The sequence below is a fragment of the Prionailurus viverrinus genome, chromosome A2, assembly GCF_022837055.1.
Source record: "Prionailurus viverrinus isolate Anna chromosome A2, UM_Priviv_1.0, whole genome shotgun sequence".
NCBI lineage: Eukaryota > Metazoa > Chordata > Mammalia > Carnivora > Felidae > Prionailurus > Prionailurus viverrinus.
This window is the reverse complement of record NC_062562.1, coordinates 118,981,840-119,004,337: the sequence shown is the minus strand read 5'-3', so window position 1 is coordinate 119,004,337 and position 22,498 is coordinate 118,981,840. Positions and strand designations below refer to the sequence as shown.

Sequence of the window (22,498 nt, the reverse complement as noted above, 5' to 3'; positions counted from 1 at the left end):
GTGTTAGTTGTTGCAATTGTTATTACCTTACTGAACCATGCTGATATTTGCTTATATGTATTTCCTATTTAAATTATGATGCTTTAAAAAAAAAGAATGCTTAGAACTTATAGTCTAAGGATATGGCAAATGTTGTGTTTCATACAGAGGTAGTATAGGGAAGGAAGGAGGAAGACTGATTTTAGTTATTTATTAAATTTTATACGTAAGTTATTTGACTTTTTAAAAAAAATGCTTTCAACAAGTTTTCAGTGAGGTTCAGTTTATTTTTCCTGGCTGCCTACCTTGGGTAATATTTAGAAAATGGCCTGGCATGTAATATACACTGGCAAATATTTATTTAACAAGTGAATGGAGTGTTCCTTTTCATTTATCCTAATCTTTACTATGTACAATACCATCAAATATTTTTTTCATGCATCATTTTTTTTTGGCCAAATATCTACGGCTGGAAAGACATTGGCATTGTTAAGAGGTATTTGGCTTTCATATTTTATTGTAGTTGTTTTATCATTTCAGCTTTCTTGTTTTCTTGTGTATGGAACACTGGACTTGGCAAATTTGAATTGCCATTTACACTAATAGTAATAATAAGAACTAACATGTCTTCGAGTTATCTTAAGTGCTACCCTACTAAGTCTACACAGTAATTCTCCATTATTACTTGTATTCAAAGATTGGGAAAGTAAAGGTAACAAAATTGAGTAACTTGTCTAAGCCCCAGGGCTAATGGTCAAGCTGCAATTTGAGTCCAAGACCCAAGGCTTTAACCACAATTCTAAGATGCAAAATCAGATTAGGGGCGCCTTTTTGTGTTAAAGATGAACATCAAAGTAAAATTCAGTTCATAATTGTATATCTTTTATATTATTTAGAGTATCTGTGAAAATTGTGATATTTAGAATTTTATTTTTATTTATATATATATATTTTAAATTTTTTTAGCGTTTATTTATTTTTGACAGAGAGAGACAGACAGAACATGAGTTGGGGAGGGGCAGAGAGAGAGGGAGATACAGAATCTGAAACATGCTCCAGGCTCCCAGCCGTCAGCACGGAGCCCGACGCAGGGCTTGAACTCACAGACAGCAAGATCATGACCTGAGCTAAAGTCAGACGGTCAGCCATTTTCCAGGCGCCCCTAGAATTTTATTTTTAACTGAAGGAGAAAGTATATTCCATTTTAAGCTTGTATCTCATTCTCTCAAAGTATTTGTATATCAGAGACTTTTTAAAAAGGTGGTGCTTTTTTTCTGAGCTTAATTTTTGTGACAGAAGATGATTAAGATATAGATGGATATTACATACACACACACACACACACACACACACACACACACACACACACACAAAACCCGTAGCCAATTGGTATGTGTAATGAGGGATACAGTAGGTACAATACTAGCCCCCCAGAGAAGTCCACATTCTTATCCTTGAATGTGTGAATGTGTTACTTGGCAAGCATGAATTAAGATTGCAGGTGGAATAAGGTTGCCAGTCAGCTGACCTTAAAATAAAATTACCCTAATTGTTATTCAGTTTTTGCTTGGTGGCTTTCAGAGTGACTTGGCACTTTACAAAGGGGTGGAGAGACTAACAGATGGCAAACCTGTGAGTTGCAGCCTCTGCTTTTGCCCCCCCCCCCAGTGTCATCCCGTGGGCCACTGTATCAGTCTTCAAAGCCTTGTCCCCAAGGCTTAATCTCCTTGGGAATTCTGTGGTCTTAAGAATAGGAAGCTGACCATTTTTGTGTCTAAGCATGATATGAGCCTATTTTTTTCTTTTTTAAAAAAATTTTTTAAATATTTATCTTCTGAGAGACAGAGAGACAGAGCATGAGTCGGGGAGGAGCAGAAAGAGAGGGAGACACAGAATCCGAAGCAGGCTCCAGGCTCTGAGCTGTCAGCACAGAGCCCGATGCGGGGCTCAAACTCACGGACCCTGAGATCGTGATCTGAGCTGAAGTCGGATGCTTAACTGACTGAGCCACCCAGGCACCCCGAGCCTTTTTTTTTTTTTAAAGAAATATTGTTAGTCTTAGAGATCACCAGTACTAGCATATTCATTGGTTAGTCCTTTCTGAAAAAAGTAATAATGGGACGGGAGAAAACAAGCTCTGTGAAAGGAGCATGCTAGGCTAACGTAATTAACAATTATTTTAGTTACTGTAGTGATTCTTTCTTTTAAAGGTTATTGTTGTTTGATATGTCCATTGAACACATAATAATTTTCTTTTTGCCACTAAAAACACTGATTAAAATGATTTGAAATTCCAAAGTTTATATGTGGAGGGGAGAATTATTAGGATATGAAAAATATTTAATGTATAGCTTTCTTTCACAGGTATTCCAGGCCAAGATTCTAGCTAGAAATCAAACCTGTGAAATGACAGAAAATAATTCCTTGCTAGATCTAAAGAAAGTTATCAGTTCCTCTACAAAACATATGTGATGTACAGTTTCCACGTTTGATATCTTTGAAAGTTGAACCCATCTTGGTCCTTGGCCATTTGTTACCGAAAGAACAAGAAAAACATTAATGTGGGTATGTTTCATAGAATCCTAGGATTGGGAGGGCCTTAGAGATGGTATGATCTGTTTGTTTTGTGTTTGTGTGGTTTTTTTTCATGTTTTAGATGAGAAAACTGATAACCCAGAGAGGCTTAGTGACCCAAGGAAGGTCACAGATTTGCAGTGCTGGGATGTCATTACAGACCTCTCTAACCTATAGCACGCATCTTAAAATCAGTATCAATGTAAAACTGCTCTAGCTGGCTGCTATAGCATAAAACCATTTTATTTAATATTTATATCCAAGTTAAATTTAGGTTTCTCTCCCTTGCTAGGAGATAGACTTTCTGTTTTGCTTTGTTTTATTTTACAGGTATACTAGTGAAATTTTGTAAAAGTTTTTTTAGAATAAGAAAAAAGTGTCAGCAACTCTACGTCTTTGTATCTATTTTTGTGTGTATGTGTGTGTTTGTGTCTATTATATATTCTCTAGAAACAGGGAAAATGGCATCTAACGTTTGTGCAAATGTTAAGTAAAACGTAATTAACTTGTACTTGTGGAATAATGAGTTCTGAGCCAGTAATAGCTCTGGGAACTGAATGAAGCTCATTTATAGACTGTTTCCTAAAGCTAAGTGCTCAGTGTACTCTTCACGCAGCCAGAAGTCGCTACAAGATACTGGACATCATTTGGAAAAATACAGGAAACAAAGCAGAAAACATTTTTTACTTTTACACAAAATTACAATGATGAAATACTGACATCTGAAAATAGACCTTAGTTCTGATGACTGCTTCTTAAGAAAAATGAACTTGAGGGGCACCTGGGTGGCTTAGTCAGTTAGGTGTCCGACTCTTTGATTTCGGCTCAGGTCATGATCTCATGGTTCATGGAAATGAGCCCCGTGTTGGGCTCTGCACTGACAGTGTGGAGCCTGCTTGAGATTCTCTCCCCCTCCACCCCTCTCTCTGGTTGTCCCTTGCTTGTGTTCTCTCTCTCTCTCTCTCTCTCTCTCTCTCTCTCTCTCTCTCTCAAAATAAATAAACTTAAAAAAAAAGAAAAGAAAAGAAAAATGAACTTGAACTAGAGAAGTTAATCTAGACAATAAAATAACCCCTGAGTTGGTCAAGGTAGAAGAGGGTGTTGCCAGCATGAAATGAGAAAATGATTAGTATTTTTGGAAAATCGAAGCCTAATATGTGTTTTAAGTATAAAGTAATCACTAAGTGGATAGCTATATAAAAAATGGGGAGGGTGTCTGTTTATCAAATTTAGCACTGCTGGAATGACAAGGCATTTAAAAAAGTTTATCACATAAAAGTTTAGAAGAGCTAAAAAGGAAGCCCTATCCCTTCAAAGAGGTAGCCACTTGATGGAACTCAGTATCCCAACTGTCGGGCAAAAATGAAGAATTTTAAAAGATTTAGATAAACTCATGGATGTTTTATTCATATAAATTGAGAGAATAAAAGATATTGTTGAGGAACTTGTCCTTAACTTTTTGCGGTTCAAGGAAAACCCATTGTATGGTTACAGTAGATGAAGATCCAAACTCCAGGGTGAAAATTCTCATGAGCAAAACTAGTCTTTTACATATCTCCTTTTCCCCCTAGTATTAGGGAAGAGGAATCAGTTGTGTAAAAGTGGAGGGGAAAAATTATATTGATGGAAAGTTTAATGTTCATGTTGAAAACTATACAAATGCTAAGTATTAAAAGGGAAAAGCCAATAAAAGATGAGTAAGTCAAAACCAGCAAAAGGTGATATTCAGAAACCTAGCAGGGATTTTATACAAAGTCTAGATTGAAGAATCATAAAACTGTGAACATATTAACACAGCAAAACTCATAAATCATAATTGTTGATAAGAAGATAGTAAAAATGAGGCTTTGGATTCCTTAGAAGTGTAGCATTTAAACGGGACCCCAAAGTTGCATACCAAAAAATAAAAAAAGGTAATGAAAAGCAGTTGTCTATTTTGAAAATGTCCCTGAAGCACTCTCATCTCTTGACTCTTATTCATAGTTCGACATGAAGAGCTAGGTAGGCAGAAAAGAAACTAAATAAAAAATTAATTCCAGGATTTAGTAGTTAGAACTCCTACAGATTAAAAAAAAGAACTCTGTAAATTGTGCTTCAGAAAAGGTGCCTCACTGTAAGTCTTAGAAAAAAATAAATGTGTTTAAAGAGGTGTCAGACAGGGATATACTTGCAAGTGTGTGTGTGTGTGTGTGTGTGTGTGTGTGTGTGTGTGTGTGTGTGAGAGAGAGAGAGAGAGAGAGAGAGAGAGAGAGAGAGAGGAGGAGTGGATTAGGTGACATGGTAGTGTTGGAGAAGGCCCAGGAATTGTGCATTGAGACACTCAGTGCCAGACAACATTGTGAATTAAGCAAGATTTTGTTTATTTAGATTATTTTGAGAAAAGACGTACAAAAAAGAAAGGATGGTCAGCCCTCCCTCTTCCCTCAACTCTTCCCCACCCCCCAACTCATAACTCGCTCTCTCTTCCTCGCCCTCGCTCCCTCTTCTACTGAAGGGATTCCCAGGATGTTCAAAGTCTTTTCTTCTGAGTTAATCATTTTGTGGTGTATTTCAAGTAAAACATTCTGTGGTCTACACCTATTTTTCCACTTTTTCCTATCCTCTCTGCGGGAATGCACCTGTCTACCTTACAGTGCTAAGATAGGTTTTATACCCAGCCAAAGTAATGTGAAATATACCTAAGTGATACTTCCTAGAAAAGAAAATTCATATTTTTCTCTGAAGTTGAAATAATTATTTTTCACTTCGAAAAATTTTAGTCAAGTAAATAGTTAAAACTTTAACTTCTTAAAAACATTGCAGGTATTTAAGCATTCAAGTATTTTTCTTCTTAGATTCAAGGAAAAATGTTAAAACAATAACATAATAAAGTTGCTAAGATTGGGCAATACCTTAGTTTTTAGGTAATTTGTTTTTTATTTTAATACTTTGGAATTCTCCATTTTTTTTTTCAGATTCTAGAATCTACTCCTTTAGCTTGCTGGTATACTACATAGTTTATTTTTAAGGCAAAATTTTCCAGACACATTTTTGAACTCTTGAGTTATCTTTTTTTAAAAGTGGCCCTGTCAATAAAATACCACCCTAAGTATAAGAAAATTCCACTTCTGCCTTTTTCCCACTGAGTTGCTAGGAATATAGTAGGCACTTGATTCTTGTTTATTTGAATTCATTGTGACCTTGTTTGTTAGCATTTTGCATGTTTGAAATTCCCAAATTATAAATCGGAAAAAGACCCATTCCTTGGCCATTCTTGTAGGGAATGTCTAATATTTTGAGCTGCTTTAGAAAAGCCAGTAGTATTATATAAGAAATACATGCTCGTTTTATAAAAAGGAAACTAATCTTTGTCAGTATATGCTTATTGTCTCAGAGTACCAAAAACTTGTGGCCACTTAACCTATGAAGTAATTGTCTGCCGTATAAATAGGCTGCCCTAGAGAACGGGTTAATTTTTTTTCTCCTCTTAGTTAGGATATAATTTCTTCATCAACTGACTTTCACCTAACCAAAAGGAAATCTTTGAACTGCTTTAAAAATAACTATAAGGCTTAACCCATGCAGTTACCAAATCATGCTTTTTTCCATCTTTCTGATTAAAATTCTCTAGGCGTTGTTAAGTAGTCTTACATTTACATTGGAACCCCTTCGTTTGTATTAATAGGTACAGTTACACTAACATGTAGTGCTGATATTTATTTGTGATAATGAAAACTAACATTTAATAAAAGCCTACTATGTGACAAAGGATTCAGGCTCCGCGCTGAACTGATTTCAGGAACAAGGCATGAATTTTGATAGTGAAACAGAACTGGCAGTGTAATTGTGAATTTGTTGTTGTGTAATTGGCTAAGTTGCATGGTTTCCTGTAGTGAGCTAATGTAATTTTGGTGTTTGGCAAATGTTTAGCGGCTCTGTGTTGTTGCCTGCCAGACAGGTTTATATTAGCTTCACCTTCCTTTTCTTCGTGTATCGTTGTACCTACGTTTGCAGACTCTTACTCTTTGGATCAATCTGCGTGTTCTTCAATGGTGACATACTGTTGACCGTTGTAGGTGTAGTGATATGCAGTCTAACTGATGTGAGAATGCATGTTTTTTAAAGAGAAATTACTACTTGTCATATCTTGTTACCAATTTTCAATTTCTACCATTAAAAAGTATGAAGTGTTTACATAGTTATGGTGCTATGCAAGTAATTCAAATGGTTCTTCTAAGAACTTAAAATCTAAAGTCCTTAAAGGGATTACTGTTAATAAACCTTTTTTGAGGGGCGCCTGGGTGGCGCAGTCGGTTAAGCGTCCGACTTCAGCTCAGGTCATGATCTCGCGGTCCGTGAGTTCGAGCCCCGCGTCGGGCTCTGGGCTGATGGCTCAGAGCCTGGAGCCTGTTTCCGATTCTGTGTCTCCCTCTCTCTCTGCCCCTCCACCGTTCATGCTCTGTCTCTCTCTGTCCCAAAAATAAATAAAAAACGTTGGAAAAAAAAATTAAAAATAAACCTTTTTTGAAAAAATTCACATGTGCACATTAATGCACATATAAATGCATATAAAAACATAAATAAATACACTTTAAAACTTCACACGTGCATTGAGCAAATCCTAGATATTGGACAAATAGCAAATTTAGGAAAGTGAGATTTCAGTCAGAAAAACTTTATTTTTTCCCCCCTTTAGGAATGACATAAAAGATTTTATATTAGAAACATGAAATGGAAGTTCATAATAAGTATTGCTTGTGACATCAAATTTTATTGTGATTTATCAGGTGGAAATCTTTAAGGCAAAAGCACTAGGTTATGTGTATATTCACTTACTAACTTCTCATTCCCTTTTCATGTTATTACTCCTTTTTCCTCTCTCCTCCCTTTTTTTTTTTTCTTTTGGACCAGTACATTTCTAAACTGGAAAATTATGCTAAAGGCACCGGTTTCCCTTCAGAAAAAAGTTTTCTCTTAGGATTTAGAGTGTTTATTTTTTATGCGAAGAACATTTATTATGCCCCAATGGGAGTGAGAGAGTCATGGGACGACTTCGCAGTGAGCCTTATTAGCCACGTGGAGGTAATTAATGCCTCCCACGTCCAGTTAAAGCAGCATCATCAGACCTTAAGATGGAAAAGTGGCCTCTTCTTCTACAGTTTAATTTTATCTAAGACGAACAGTGCTTTAGAGTTTGTTTCCATCATCTTAAAGATACAGAAATATTTATAGGATGTGCGCAGTGAATATTCTTGGTTTTACTACTGTGAACAAACCATTTGTAAATTTTTTCATGACATACAATAATCGTGTTAAAATATTTAATGAATGTGTTTGCTTTCTCATTCTGAAATGCCACCCGTATGATGCTTCTTGCAATGAGATTTTGTGTAGTTGACTTAAGAATTCTACATCCCAATTATGTAAAAGCCTGAGCACAAGCAAAGAGCCACAGAAATTAAACTATGATCCTGCTAGTTGGAGAAGTGAATCCTTGATTTTCGGGAATCTTATTTAGAAAGAAAATTTTCCTAAATAATTTTATGTTAGCTAGAGTTTCATGTTTCTGTACAATACAATATTTCTGTTTACTTTTTGTCAGTGTAGCCTAGGTTAAAAAAAAAGTGCTATTCGTCATTATTTTTTTTCTTTTTTAAACACCTAAATCAAACCATAGTTACCTTCTTTAATTTAGTGGTTGACTAGGGCTTGTTCACAAAAATAAGATTTTTTTATGTGATCTTTATTTTATGTACAAAAATACTATAGTAAATAACTTTTACCTTTGTATGGATCAAATTTATTCTGAGAAAAGGAAACACGGATACATTGACTGAACAACTACTCAGATGTTTACATTGGCTCTCCCTAAAATTTTATATACATTTCAACATCAGTGCACTGTTTAAAGGTATATTTGAATGATAATTGTTTTGGTCATTGAGTAAAATTGATCTGCCAGGGAACTGAACTTGGTACTTTAATTAATGAATTTTAGAGAGACAGGGAGGGAGGGAGGGAGAGAAGCAGAGGGAGCGAGAGAGCAAGAGCGAGCAAGAAAGAGAGAGAGGAGAGAGAGAATCTTAAGCAGACTCCACGTGCAGTGTGCAGCCCAACACAGGGCTGGATTCCACGACCCTGGGATCATGACCTGAGCCAAAATCGAGTTGGACGCTCAATTGACTGAGCCACCATGGTGCCCCTTGGGTTTAGTTTCAAGCTTTATTTCTTAAAGACAAATATCTTTATTTTAAACATTATTTCTTGAAGAAAAAAATCTGATTTTATAATTACTGCGATCCCTATGCTATTATTAAAAAAAAACAAAAAACTTAACCTGGTAATTCTGTGATGAATCTGTACATAATAAACTTCCTACTATTTGTACATAATAAACTTCCTTCCTTTAAAAAAAACACTTTAAAAAAAATCATAAGCTGTATTGATGTTTTTTCCATTGGGTGTATTCCACAAAAACTTGTATTGGATTGGTTGTTTTCACTTGTTAGAATTCTAGTAAAATGCTGAGATAACTGTATTATATTTCTAATGAAGTTTGTAAAAATATTGAACACTTGTGAAATGATTGAGTAACCTGTTATTCATGACCATGAATATATGATTTCTAATTGACTTAACTTTTGGCTTAATCTTTCATTTTTTTGTAGGTATCTAATATTTGTTTGTGATAGTTCTTTTAGATCTTTTAACCTAGTTTTGGACTCTCAGATGTCCTAGAAAAACCTAAAGCATTCAGTTGAATGTCTACAAGGTTTCTTCTTGAGTACAACCAAGAAGAGATAGTATTTGCTATGTATTTAGGGAAACAAATTTTGGCATTTGATTTTTTGGGGAAAAATCATTTTATGATTTATTTGGTAGGAATGGAGATACGCAGGTAAAAATCAACAAGCATTAAAATCCTTGAAGAGTTAATCTAATATAAATGTAAAGAAGCATATGTGATTTGTTTAAAATTCCTGACTTCTCTTTCAGGGGTTTATGGCATTCATTGGTAATAGTTCCCCGATTGTTTGCTTATAGAAGGTAGATCGTAAAGTATTGCCCTGTAGAGATTATCTAGCTACGTAATATTACTGTATTTGAAGGAGCATAATATATTAACATATAGGCGCTCAGAACACTTTTCTGCTCTTGAGATTTATAGGAGAGGGACAAGTTTATGAATGGACAAAGCTAATAGACTCGAATTTAAATAATTTTGGTAACGAAAAGAATGCTGAATTAATGCAGTCTGGTACTTGGTTTTTCTAAGATGGATTACTCACTACTTTTTTTCCCTCTTCTACTTCCTACAGGAAACCAGTTTCCTCCAATTGCAGCACAGGACCTTCCTTTTGTTTTAAAGGCTGGCTACCTTGAGAAACGCAGAAAAGGTAAACTGTAAGATTCTAATGAAAAATCTAAAAATGGCTTTATCCTTGCATAAAACATGCTTGCAGTATACATGTGGAGCCAATATTCTCTTTAGGTGATTAAAGAGTTTTAAGACTGTAAGAAAATCTGAATAACATTATCCAAACCACAAAATACAGTTTTTAGTTCTATATAATTTTTTTTAAAAGTTTACTTATTCTGAGAGCAAGAGAGAGCAAATGAGCGGGGGAGGAGCAGAGAGAGAGGGAGAGACAGCAAATCCCAAGCAGGCTCTGCACTGTCAGTGTGGAGTCCAATGTGGGGCTTGAACCCATATTTCATGAGATGATAACCCGAGCTGAAACCAACAAGTTGGACGCCTAACCAAATGAGCCACGCAGGCACCCCGCTCTGTAGGATTTTTAATAACAGAACACTTGGTCAGGTTTCTGGTTGCCAATCTTGATTATTTGTAAATGATTCAGGAGCTGTTTCCTGCCTCTTAGAGGAGGGCTGCGGGCCATGACTGTATTCACAAGGATGGGATTTCTCACCATTCTCCCACCCAGCTGAGCAGAAGGTTATCCCACACCTGACCTGGCTTACACCATGTCTGCTATGATTCCGATCAAGCCTGGCATATTGTCTGCCATTTTCTGTTATTCATTCAGTGTTCCTCTCCATTGGCCATGATAAATGGGAGTTGACCATATGGTCTCGCTCTTTCAGCACCAACATATAACGGAAATGAACTATGGAGGTGGTGGTATCATATGGGAAACAGAAAACAGAAAGTCCCTTCATTACCATTTTGCTTTTCTCCCAGGTAGTCCCCTGGGCCTTTCTATTTATATTCCATTTGCTTCCCTTGGTTTTCTTAGCTGAATTTTAAAGCTGAGAGAGATAGTAGCAGTCATCTAGGTCACCTCCTCCCCCCCTTCCCCCCACCCTTTTATAACAGATGAGAAAAGGAGACCCAGATGAATCCCTTCTCTCAAAGCTGTGTAGTCAGATGTCCTTTTGACTGTCCCTGTCAGGAAGGTGTGTTAGCCACAAGTGTCGCAGTCCCATCTCTGCTTCACTTTATTCCTTTTTAGCTTTCTTTTTGTTTTTTGGTTTTGTTTGCTTGTCCCTTGGAGAAGAAGCTACAAGTTAATTAGTCATAGAATTTTAGAGCTGGCAGAAACCTTAGAAGTCACATTAACAGATTTTTCGTTTTAACGGTGTTACATTTATACTATATATGTAATACATAGTATCTAAACTGTTCCTTTCCCCCTTTTATTGTAGATCACAGCTTTCTGGGATTCGAATGGCAGAAACGGTGGTGTGCCCTCAGCAAAACTGTATTCTATTATTATGGAAGTGATAAAGGTAGTATTGGGGTTCAATCATACTGACTTCTATTGTGGAAGGGTTTTAGGGGCCATTTTATGCCCCCTTTTTAGTACAGAATAAACTGAAGACAAAGGGAGAAAGGCTAACTGAGCATTTTAATATTTACAGTCTAAGACTGTGTAATTCTATTTTATTCTTTGCCGAATGCTCCAAATTCCAGAATTCCCTAAAAGTTAACACAGTTGTGTTTTATTGAATTAGGAAAGAGATGAAAATTTATGTGGCTTTTCATTTTAGGAAATATTTATCAGCCAAGGTAATGTAGAATTTCTGGAGAAGTTAAGACCATTAGGGTTGTGAGAGTTTTGAAGGGAAGAAAAGAGCCTAGGCTTATGGTAGAGTCCACGCTCTAACCAGCAATTTGGAAACATTAAGACATTTTATAACTTTACTTGCTAATTAATACATCTCTTGATCACAGCTCACATAATTTTAAGTTCAGTATTTGAACGAATAAAGCATAAAATATTGAAATTTAAAGAATTTCCTTAGTTTTGCTTTTTTTTCCTAGGGAAAGCAAGTCAGAAGTTGAATATTATAAAGTAAAGGTAATGTAGAAATAGCTAGCATCTGTTTCTGGAAAGGACCCGTAAGGAGGAAAAAGGCATAGAAGTCCAGTGTCACTGATTCCCATGGAATCATTTACCTTATCAGTGTTTTTTGGAAGTTTTGTTTCATTTGACTTCACTTGCAAGGTTTAGGTTTTTTCCCTTATTCTAGAACCTTGCAGATAGGATCATTGTACATATTTCAGATAAATTTGAAACACATAGGTGATGCTAGAAGTTGGTCTTACCTTTTGGCAACTGGCATTAGCAAATTAAGAATTAACTTAGTGGTTAGTTTGCATTACATCACTAATTTACAATAGATTCAAACGGAACAATGGCATCAGCGAAGTATAAACTATAAACAGCTATCATCAGGCAGCCTTCTTTCTTCTGCTAAGGGTAAGTAGGTGATTGTATCAGAAAAATTAACCCAAGTTCAGTTATTGATTACCATAGGTTGTAAGTATAAATGATTATGACAAATATAGTATGCACACCATTGTGAATTGAGATCAAGATCTTACTTTTCCACAGAGAAAGACCTTCTATTTCATAAGACTAGGGGAGAGAGGCTTTACCTCCTTGTCACTTTGGCTCAGTTAGGTTTCTCATTTCTCTCTTTTTTTTTTTTTCCTTTATTTTGAGAGAGAGAGTGGGGGAGGGGCAGAGAAAGCGGGAGAGAGAGAATCCCAGGCAGGCTCCAGGCTCATCACGAAGCCCAATGCGGGGCTCCATCCTGTGGCCAAGAGGTCATGACCTGAGCTGGTATCAGGAGTCAGATGCTTAACTAACTGAGCCACACGAGCACCCGCTCATTTCTAATTTCTTTAAGACGCCATGACTACTAATGTTCGTTTCCTCCACTCCTTCTCCTAACTGGTATATACCAAATGTTAGGCCAGAGATTAGCAAGAACTTTCCCAAAACTTAAGGAAGGTTTATATTTGTTTCAAGTAAGTATAGTTATTTCAGTAAATAAATTCTAGTTATTTGTGGATGCTATTAGTTAAATTCCTACTTCTGTTCTTATTTGATGGGACCTTGTGGCAATAACACCTTTGGCATTTGTGTTTTAACCATTTTGTGGTACATTTAGCCATCTATACCACCACTGCTTTTTAAAAATTACTTTTCTAGTGTTCCTTTCTCATGTGGGTATTTGAAGATCTGGTGTATATTTCCATCAAACTCTTCCCTGTTGTTATGAAGTCTCCGTTGAGAATTCAGGTGTGTTTTTGTGGTTCTTTTGGCTGCTTCCTTTAGAATTTTTGGCTAGTTCTTCTTCGGGGGACTCAGAAAATAATCTGTCTTTGAACACTTTTTTAATTTGGCACGATGCTGAGTTCCTTCCTTTGTATCTTTTTCTTTCTAGGAAAATGTACCTGTCACGTGAAAGTTTTACTTTCTTTTGTGAAATTAGATAGCTGATTTGTACAGCCTGGTTTACTGTATGTATGAACCACTTGTCTAGCCCTTGGAAAGAGCTATTTAGATATATGAGAACTGTAATCCTCCAGCTAAGCAGGATTTAGATAAATGGATTATAGAGGCACAGAAGGAGTCCATACCACTTACTAGGTTAAACTGTACTTTGTTACTATTTGACAGATAACATAGTTCACATTTTATAACTTACGGTGTGTGCCAAAAAACATTTTGACCCATCAGGGTAGTAATGGCTTAGAAAAAGTAGTTCCAGCCTCTAGGGAAAATAATGCACTTACCTTTGTACTCATAAATATCATTTATATGTATTATTCATGGTCATTGGCTGCCCTTAAGTATATATACAGTACATATTTTATCACTTTATGAAATCACATCCATCCTTATATCTCCTTCTTCTTCCTTTGATTGTCACAAATCCTATTCATCAAACTTCTTAGGTCTTAGCTATTCAGAGTGCCATCAAGGTAGTCATTCATTCACTCACTCATTGGTTCATTTTTTGGTTGAATAAATATTTATTGGCTAGCTGTAGATACTAGGCACTGAGGTTCCAAAGATAATCCTGCCTTAGAGATACCTGAGAGTTTTTTTTAATGTTTATTTATTTTTGAGAGAGAGAGAGAGGGGCAGAGAGTGAGCGGGGGAGGGGCAGAGAGCGAGAGGGAGACACAGAATCTGAAGTAGGCTTCAGGCTGTGAGCTGTTAGCAAAAAGCCCGATGCGGGGCTTGAACTTACAAACCGTAGGATCAGGACCTGAGCTGAAGTTGGACGCTTAACCGACTGAGCCACCTAGGTGCCCCTCATTCTCTAATTATCATAGGAGGCTCCAAGAGGCTAATATGTATAGGATAGTAAGAGAATCTTTGTGTAATGTTTATCTTAACAAGAGCTATATGTTATGTTAGTCTAATAGACCATATCATAATTGTCCGATTTCCAGTTGTAGAGGAAAACAGTAGGGATAGCCAAAAAAATAGAGGCAGGCTTTAGATTCCTGTTTTACAGAAATGCCTGTAATTTGTTTATTCCCTACTACCTTGCGCTACCTTGTTTTTTAATTGCGTGTATACCTATGGTTGAAAATGTGTTCAAAAACCACTTGATTTTTATGCTTGTGGTGTAATTTTATTTTAAAGAAAAGCAGAAGGTTTTGGAAATACCTCAGATTTCCTGCCGCAAGACCATATGAGCCGCACTTTTAATTCTAACTAAAGTGTTTCCCTTTGGACTCATATATATTGCCCGGGTTTATTAGTCAGAGCCACTTGGGGCCCCTAAGTAACCAATATATATGTAGCATATAGTATTTTTCATTTAAAATAGTAATAATTTGATATTTCCTCACAGTATAATTCAAAACACCAGAAGTGTATTTCACGTGGCTGAATTAGCACTGGCAGCTGTATTTCTGTGAGCTTTACAGACAAGGAAAAATGTTCATATATCTTTACCTGAGGGCCTAGAACAACTTGTTAATCAGTTTGATGAAGTTTAATGCAAAGGCTTAGTGTTAAGGGGCATATTTTCCTCTTTCCTACCAATAATAAGCATTAAAATATATGGAAATAAGAGTTATTCACCCAGGAGAAAGGCCTTCTTAAATATAAGAAGCAGATGTTAACAAAAATTTCTGCACGCATTGTATGTCTTTCTCTTCGCTAGCCATTTGTACCAAGTTAACATTCTTGGTATAAACAATAGAAACCAACTTTGACTCTGCAGAAAAGGAAATTATTGGGAGAATATTGGCTCTCAGGCAGAATTGACGGGAAGGCTAAACAACCAGGCTCAGAAAGCGAGGACTGAGAGAGGTAAGGTACCTAGAACTTCAGCCCAGTCTCTGCCCCCAACGAGAGTCTCATTGGGACACACTGCTGGCCCTGCCATTGTGCAATGCCACGGACACGAGGATGGTGTCAGAGCTCTCCCCTGATTCTTTTGTTAGTCAGTTTGGATTTAGGTTCCAGTTCAGAGCATCTGATTGACTGACCTAGACCAGGGAAAAGCCTCCCTCCCTCCCTCCATCTTCTGTGGTGAGAAGCTGGCTCTGGCCCCCAACAATCTCAGGACTGACATAGGAAAGATACTGAGATGTCAGATGTCAGGCATCTTCAAATGACAAATGCCCACAACCTATAGGGATGCTAAATGATCTGAAATTATTTAGTTGCTGTATTTAGTAGGAATTATTTAGTTGTTATCTTGAAATTGGTAGGAGAGTGGTTGGTGTTTTTTTTTTTTAATTTTTTTTTTAACGTTTATTTATTTTTGAGACAGAGAGAGACAGAGCATGAATGGGGGAGGGGCAGAGAGAGAGGGAGACACAGAATTGGAAGCAGGCTCCAGGCTCTGAGCCATCAGCCCAGAGCCGGATGCGGGGCTCGAACTCACGGACTGCGAGATCGTGAGCTGAGCTGAAGTCGGACGCTCAACCGACTGAGCCACCCAGGCGCCCCAAGTGGTTGGTGTTTTAAAACCTGTTTTCTGAGAGCCAGCAAAAAAGAAAAAGCAAGCATATTTGTAAGAAAAACGGGACTGATTGGATTTTGGTAGGTAGCGATGGAGTAGAGGGAAAGAATATGGGGCAGTGGATGAGGAAAAAGGAAGAAATCAAGAATGATGCTCCGTTTTCTGGTTTGGAGTCTTCAGTTAATGGAGGTGCCATTGATCGAGAAGGAGGACACAACAAGAAAGATCACAAGTGTTGCAGGAGTGGAGATAAGGTGATCTCCATTGTGGGCATGTTCTAGTCATTGTGCCCATAAGACATTCAAGAAATGAAACATATATACTGGGCAGATAAAGATTTGGATGTAAAATCCTGAAGCTGGACTAAAAATAGGGAATTATGAATCAAAAGATACGAATAGAAGTTGAATCCTAAGGATTGGGTAAGGTTGCCCAGAGAAAACCGTAAAGCAGGAAAAGAGCAAGATTTAGAACATAATGCATCATGGCTGTTTAAGAGATAGACAAGGGTAGAGGGGCCCATGAAGCAAGCTGAGAAAGTTGGACCCAAGTTGCAGAAGGAAATGCAAGATAGCATTCATCTTCTCTAGCAAGATTTCATAAATTACATGTTCTAGAACAGTGGTTTTTCAAACATTAGTGTGTGTCAAAATCACCTGGGTTGCTTGCTAAAACTTTGGTTTCCCAGACCCACGCCCAGAGATTTCCACACAGCAAGGGCAGGGTAGTAGCCATTTCTGCATTTTTAATAGTCATCGAAGATCTAACATAGTTGGCGATTCTTGACATATACTTTGAGAAACATCTTTCTAGGAGACAATGTGAAATGGTTGAAAAAACAAGGCTTTTTTCAGACTTAGGTTAGGGTCCTGGCTTTTATAATCTACTGGTTATATGGCCATGAGCAAATCAATTATTTTAAGATTTGTTTTTCCATCAGTGCTGGGGATGTAATAAATAACTTCTTCCTCTCAGAATTATTTTGTGGTATAGATGAGATATGTTATTAAATTCCTGGCCTACAGAAGGAGCTCAGGAAGTGTGAGTTGTCTTTTGGACACTTAGCAAACCCAGAACACAGCTGTAAACCTAAAAGCCAGGGAAAAAGTAGAAGGAAATTGCTATCATTAACCTCACGCATTTTGTTTTGTAAGAGATCAGAGCCGCCTGCTTTTTACCTTGAACCTACTGAATTAGAATTGTGTAAAATTAAGTTACTGATTTAATAGATTTTATTATCTAGTTTCTCCTGGCAGACTTCAGTTCTGTAGACATTAAATTTGAACAGCATGATATGGGCAAGGTTAAAGTGTGAAATAGAAGCTGAAGGAAATTTGATAGAGGGACAAATACCTCAAAAATCCTGAAGGCATTAATGTTATAAAAGCTAAATACTCAACTAATACTACTAAATTGTCAAGAAAATGTTACATTATGTTTGAAAGAATTGTTCGAGAAGTCAGGGAAGTATATCTTTCAGAAAGATTTCCATTATAATGACTAACATTTTACAGATGTTTGGCACTTAAAGGAATAAGCTTCTGCTGTTTCGGAATTTCCCATAAATGCAATATTTATTAGTCTTTTGCACTTTTGGGTAAATCAACTTATATGACTTAATTGGCATGTTACTGTTTTTAACACTTCATCTCAAGTCAAGAAGTGTTCTTGAAACTATCCTAGAAGGCATTGTGGAATTAATCTACGTATATATTATTATGGATTGCCATATAATGCTATGGTTTTCTCCTTTTTCTCTATCTGGAAGAGATGCTAATGTGAAGAGAGAGGAGCAGAGTCTTATCAAAGCCATGCCTACACCCATTTCATATCTTGAGTTTTTTGTCCCACATTGTCTGATTAGAAACATGGCTACTGGGGCGCCTGGGTGGCTCAGTCAGTTAAGTGTCCGACTTCGGCTCAGGTCATGATCTCATGGCTGATGGGTTCAAGCCCCGCATCAGGCTCTGTGCTGACAGCTCAGAGCCTGGAACCTGCTTTGGATTCTGTATCTCCCTCTCCCTCTCTCTCTATCTCTCTCTGCCCCTTCCCCACTCATACCCTCTCTGTCTCTTAAAAAATAAACATTAAAAAAATTAAAAAAAAAAAAAGAAACATGGCTACTTTATGGTCATGCATGTACAAAAGCTATTGAGAAAGAGAAAGAATTATGAATTTCCCTCCATTCTCTTCAGCCTTTCTGGTTCCATACCTTTACCCTCACTTGCATGCGTATATGATTATTTATTCCCAAATAGTCAACTGTCAGCTGAATAGGTCTAGGTATTGGTTTATTTTTATTATTAGTTTTACTTGGTTAGAAAACACCGCCTTTTGTTTTGTAGTCTTAGTCTTTCTTTGGCTGACTGAGGTTTTCTTTTGTTGTATCTTTGGTTATCGACTCTGTGTTATTTGTTACTCTTCTTCTGGATCACCCATTTTTTCTTACGTTTTATTTTTGTTAGTCTTCCATGTCTGTCATCTTTCTCTTTTGTTTCTCTTCCTCCTTATTTTTTTTCCTACCTATTGGGGTAGAATGTTTGAGGTATATCTGATTTGATTTTTCAACGATGTTCAAAATTTTCAACTTTTTATCACTTTAATAAATCATTTGTTTTGCTGCTGCATTTTTCATTTCCTTATACGGCATTTTTCCCTTATTTTCTCAGCTCTATTCCAGTTTCTGTCACAGCCATCTCTCTTTTATTTTATATTACATTGTTTCATTTTTCATCTCTCTCAAAATTTTTTTTACTTTATAAAAGATGCAGAATAATTTGAAGTTTATATCTGTTTCTCCTTGTGCACTCTTGCTTTCTATATCTTGAATGCTATGTTATGTTTTTGTAGCACATGGTATTTTTTGGCACCTGTGTTAATTTGTTTGCTTTTCCTCTTTTACTTCTGTCTGGATGTTATATATCCTTGTCTCTATAATCTGGGGTGCTTACTTCTATGTTGGATTCATGGCCTTTCTCTGGCTTATCTCACTAGGGAGAGGTTGGTTATGTCTTCCTCTTAGAGTCTAACAGAAGATCTGATACAAAGCCCCATAGCATATTTCTGGGGGTTTGGTCTAAAGTGGATCAGCAAGTCTAAGGAGAGGTCACCTAATCTGGCTGCCTGGTTGTCTTATTTCTAGATAATCTTGCACAAGAAAGTTTCTTGCTCCCTGCAGCTCTTCCTAACTCAGTCTTTATAGTGCTGATTTTACATCTCCAGATGTAAACCATTCCTTACGCATTTCCATCCCAACTGATGTTACATCGCCAAGCATTTCAGACCCAGGTTACAGATAGAAAGCATGGGCTTTAAATGAGATGGACCAAGTGATGAGAGCATTTGAGCCCTTGTGCAGCAAGGGAGCCACGTTCTTTCATCTGGTCTTTGAAGTTCCTTTTTTTTTCTTGGAAAGTTTAAAGACCTCTCTCACAATTGCCCTGTGTGGCTTTAATATTTGGCCTCTGACAACTTCCATTTTTTGTAACGAAATCTTTTGTCAGTCTAGTGGATCACTCACAGAGTAATAAATATTCCTGGAGCACTTAAATTTGTATTGTGTGTGTGTGTGTGGGGGGGGTATGTGTTGCACTGGGAAGGCGAGAAAGGTCTAGTAAGGTGTTAACTAAATTTTGTCCCACCATACCTACAATACTCCCTCAGTTGTTTTAAGAGCTCAATATAAATTTTTTCCCTGAATCAATGAATGACTTAGTCTTCTTTAAGGATTTAAGGTTAAGCAACAATGCTTAACCATTTATTATTTTAATAATCTTTCCCCAATATTATTTTTTCAATGAGGTGTTTTGTAAAATATGTCCTGGGAGTACCAGTTTCATAGAATGTTCTATGAAAAAAGGGTTCCATGTACAAATAATTTTGGGAAAGGCCATGTCCTGAATCCCTCTCGTGGAAATGCAAGCATTATGTAAATATATTAAGGGCCTCAAGAAGGCCTGGATTAACAAAACCTGGTTAGCTCTTTTTAGCTCAACATTTCCCGAACTTATTTTGTCATAGAAACCTATTAATACCTCATACAACACACTATGAGAAACGCTGCTCTAATTTTTGTTGTTTTTTTCCAGAACATCACAGAGTATATTGTAGGCTTTTTCCACGAGGCAAGCTTCTAATTTTTAGATCATGGAAAGAGATGTAAATTATGACTTAATATGATTAGAATGTCCGGATTTCAGTCAGGAATTTCTAACTCAGATTTTTTTGTCCTCATTTGATGTTTTGAACAAGATATGATCTTCATAACTTTTTAAAAATGTGTGTTACTTCAGGCATTAAATTAGTATATTTAAGAAAAGGAGATAAATATTTTATTGGTGCACAGAGCCAAGAGACCCCTCCACCCCATGATATGGAAGCATTTCTGTATTTCCCCCGAGCTCAGTAAAAGAGACAGTTGCCCTTACTCATGATTTTAATATTGTGTGTTAATCTAGGAAGTAAACATATAGTTGTACAGCTTTTCTATCAAAATGGTATAACTGGGTGAGTCGGAAAGCAGACTAATTTTATTTCGGTTTCATAGTATTAAATCTTTTCTTGTATTCCTACTTTATTTGTCTTTAAAATAATATCTGACTAAAGCTAAAGCTCAAGTTGTCTTTTTTTTTGGATCTTCATCATGCGGGATTCAGATGTGCTTTCCTAGTTTACCATTCACTGACTGGCTAAGAAGCCTACTTTTCTTTGGTTTTGTTTCAGCAACTAATACTTCCGTGCAGGCTTTACGTCCCTCTCCATCCAAATGCTTTGTTTTCCACTCGTAAGTTTTTATAATTAGTAGTTTTGTTTTGCTTTGCCTTTTATTTTATGCTTTTAAATCAATTCTTTTTATGTTTACTTTTTTTATTTTAGAGAGAGACAGTGTGTGAGCAGGGTAGGGGGAGAGGGGAGAGAGAGACAGAGAGACAGAGAGAGAGAGAGACAGAGAATTCCAAGTAGGCTCTGCGCTAAGCGTGGCTAAGCATGGCTTGATCCTGTGACCTGGAATCATGACCTGAGTTGAAATCAAGAGTCGGATGCTCCACAGACTGAGCCACCCAGGTGCTTTGCTTTGCTTTTTAAATTTACGGTTTATAAAATTTCAGTTTGGACCAATTTAGGAGACATTTTTTGGGAGAAAACCTGTGATTTAGAGCTTTTCAGAGGTGGGATGTTGGAAGGCGGTAATGAGAAGGGATGGTGGTAAAAAAAGCCCAGTGAGTTTTCGACTCCAGGCTTCCCCACTGGCTCATAAATCTGAGAGAGCCATGGATTTGTAGCAGGTTTTTCCAGCAAGTTCTGAGTTCCCATTCTTGGATTTTCCCTACACGTAAGTATCCTATTTCCATACTTCCTTCTGAATAAGACTGTATAAAAATAAGACTGTATAAGACGTCTGCAGACGTCTTCCTCTCATTCCCTAAGATATCCTTTTTAAACCCAACCATCCCCAATAGTTCTGTAATTTTAGAATTAAAAGTGTTAGCTAGAAATATTATTTTAAACATGAAATACTATGAAAACAATACGAACAAAGCATAACCCCTTCCAAGAATTGACAAAGAAAATCTAAATAAAAGATAATCAACTGGGCATTTATATTCACTGCAGTAAAGGAAAGTCTGACTTTCGTTTTATCTTCAACAGACAAGCAACAGAAAGGTGAATTCGCAATAGACGGCTACAATGTCAGAATGAATAACACTCTCAGGAAGGATGCAAAGAAGGATTGCTGTTTTGAAATCTCTGCTCCTGATAAACGGATCTATCAGGTTGGAGTTTTTGTGTGGTTTTGAAATTAAGTTGATAAAAGGTCCTGATTTCATTTATAAAGACATTAACATTTCGTTAAAACAACCCTCCCTGACATGTTAATAACAATAAAAAATACTGATCTTTATACAGTGAACATTCATATAAGAGGAAGTACATTTTTTTTTAAAAAATTCAGATTCGTTCAAGTGATACCTTCTCGAAAGTGAACAAGCGAATATGTAATTTATCAACTACTTCACATGTTGCATTTTATATCTGTTTTAATAGAACTGTGTGATTACTTAAAAGAATTACATAGCAGAAAGAGTAAAATTATCAAAAGAAAAATATCCGAGCGTTAATGCATACTGTATTGCTTAGGGTTGTGGGAGAAAATGAAGTTAAAGGCACATATCAGCTCTGTGATTCGAGAGCTATCAGCTAGCATCAATATGGAATGTATGTTTAATAAGTTTTAAATATCTGAGATTGCAGTTGAAAGCCAGTTAATTAAGTTGTCAGGTAGTGTGTTGGAATCTGACAAGAACATTTTTAAGAAAAGTGTACCCGGCAGTCTAAAGAAATTCATGGGTGTCTTCTAATTGTCAAGGGCAAATTTTGTTCATCAGTTCTGTCTTTGACATTGATGAAGAGAAGCAGCTTTTTTTCCTGCACAGCTGCCAGCTGCTGATCAGAGTTTCAAATCCATCATCCTCTGCTCCAATTACGTAAATTTGTCAAAATTAACTGTACATTATAAGGAGCATCCTTGCAAGAAAAGTACGAGACATGAAAAGAATTACTAATGGTCTTAAAGAAGTGATAAGAGTGTGACATGCCTTTCATATTTCCACCGTGGGGATTTTTCTTACTCTTGTTTATTTTTTTATCAGTTCACAGCAGCGTCTCCCAAAGATGCTGAGCAGTGGGTACAGCAGCTGAAATTTGTATTACGCGGTAAGAG

General features: G+C 36.7%; 1 protein-coding gene across 2 annotated transcripts in view; it reads left to right on the top strand.

Annotated features, from left to right (window-relative positions):
• The window catches only part of SKAP2 (src kinase associated phosphoprotein 2), a 181,367-nt gene that overhangs the window by 100,625 nt on the left and 58,244 nt on the right, over positions 1–22,498 (top strand). For both annotated transcript variants that reach the window (XM_047840258.1, XM_047840248.1), the window contains exons 5-8: positions 9,852–9,929; positions 11,200–11,283; positions 21,427–21,551; positions 22,428–22,491. In XM_047840258.1, coding sequence (XP_047696214.1) covers positions 9,852–9,929; positions 11,200–11,283; positions 21,427–21,551; positions 22,428–22,491 — 351 coding nt within the window. The remainder of the gene's footprint in view (positions 1–9,851; positions 9,930–11,199; positions 11,284–21,426; positions 21,552–22,427; positions 22,492–22,498) is intronic.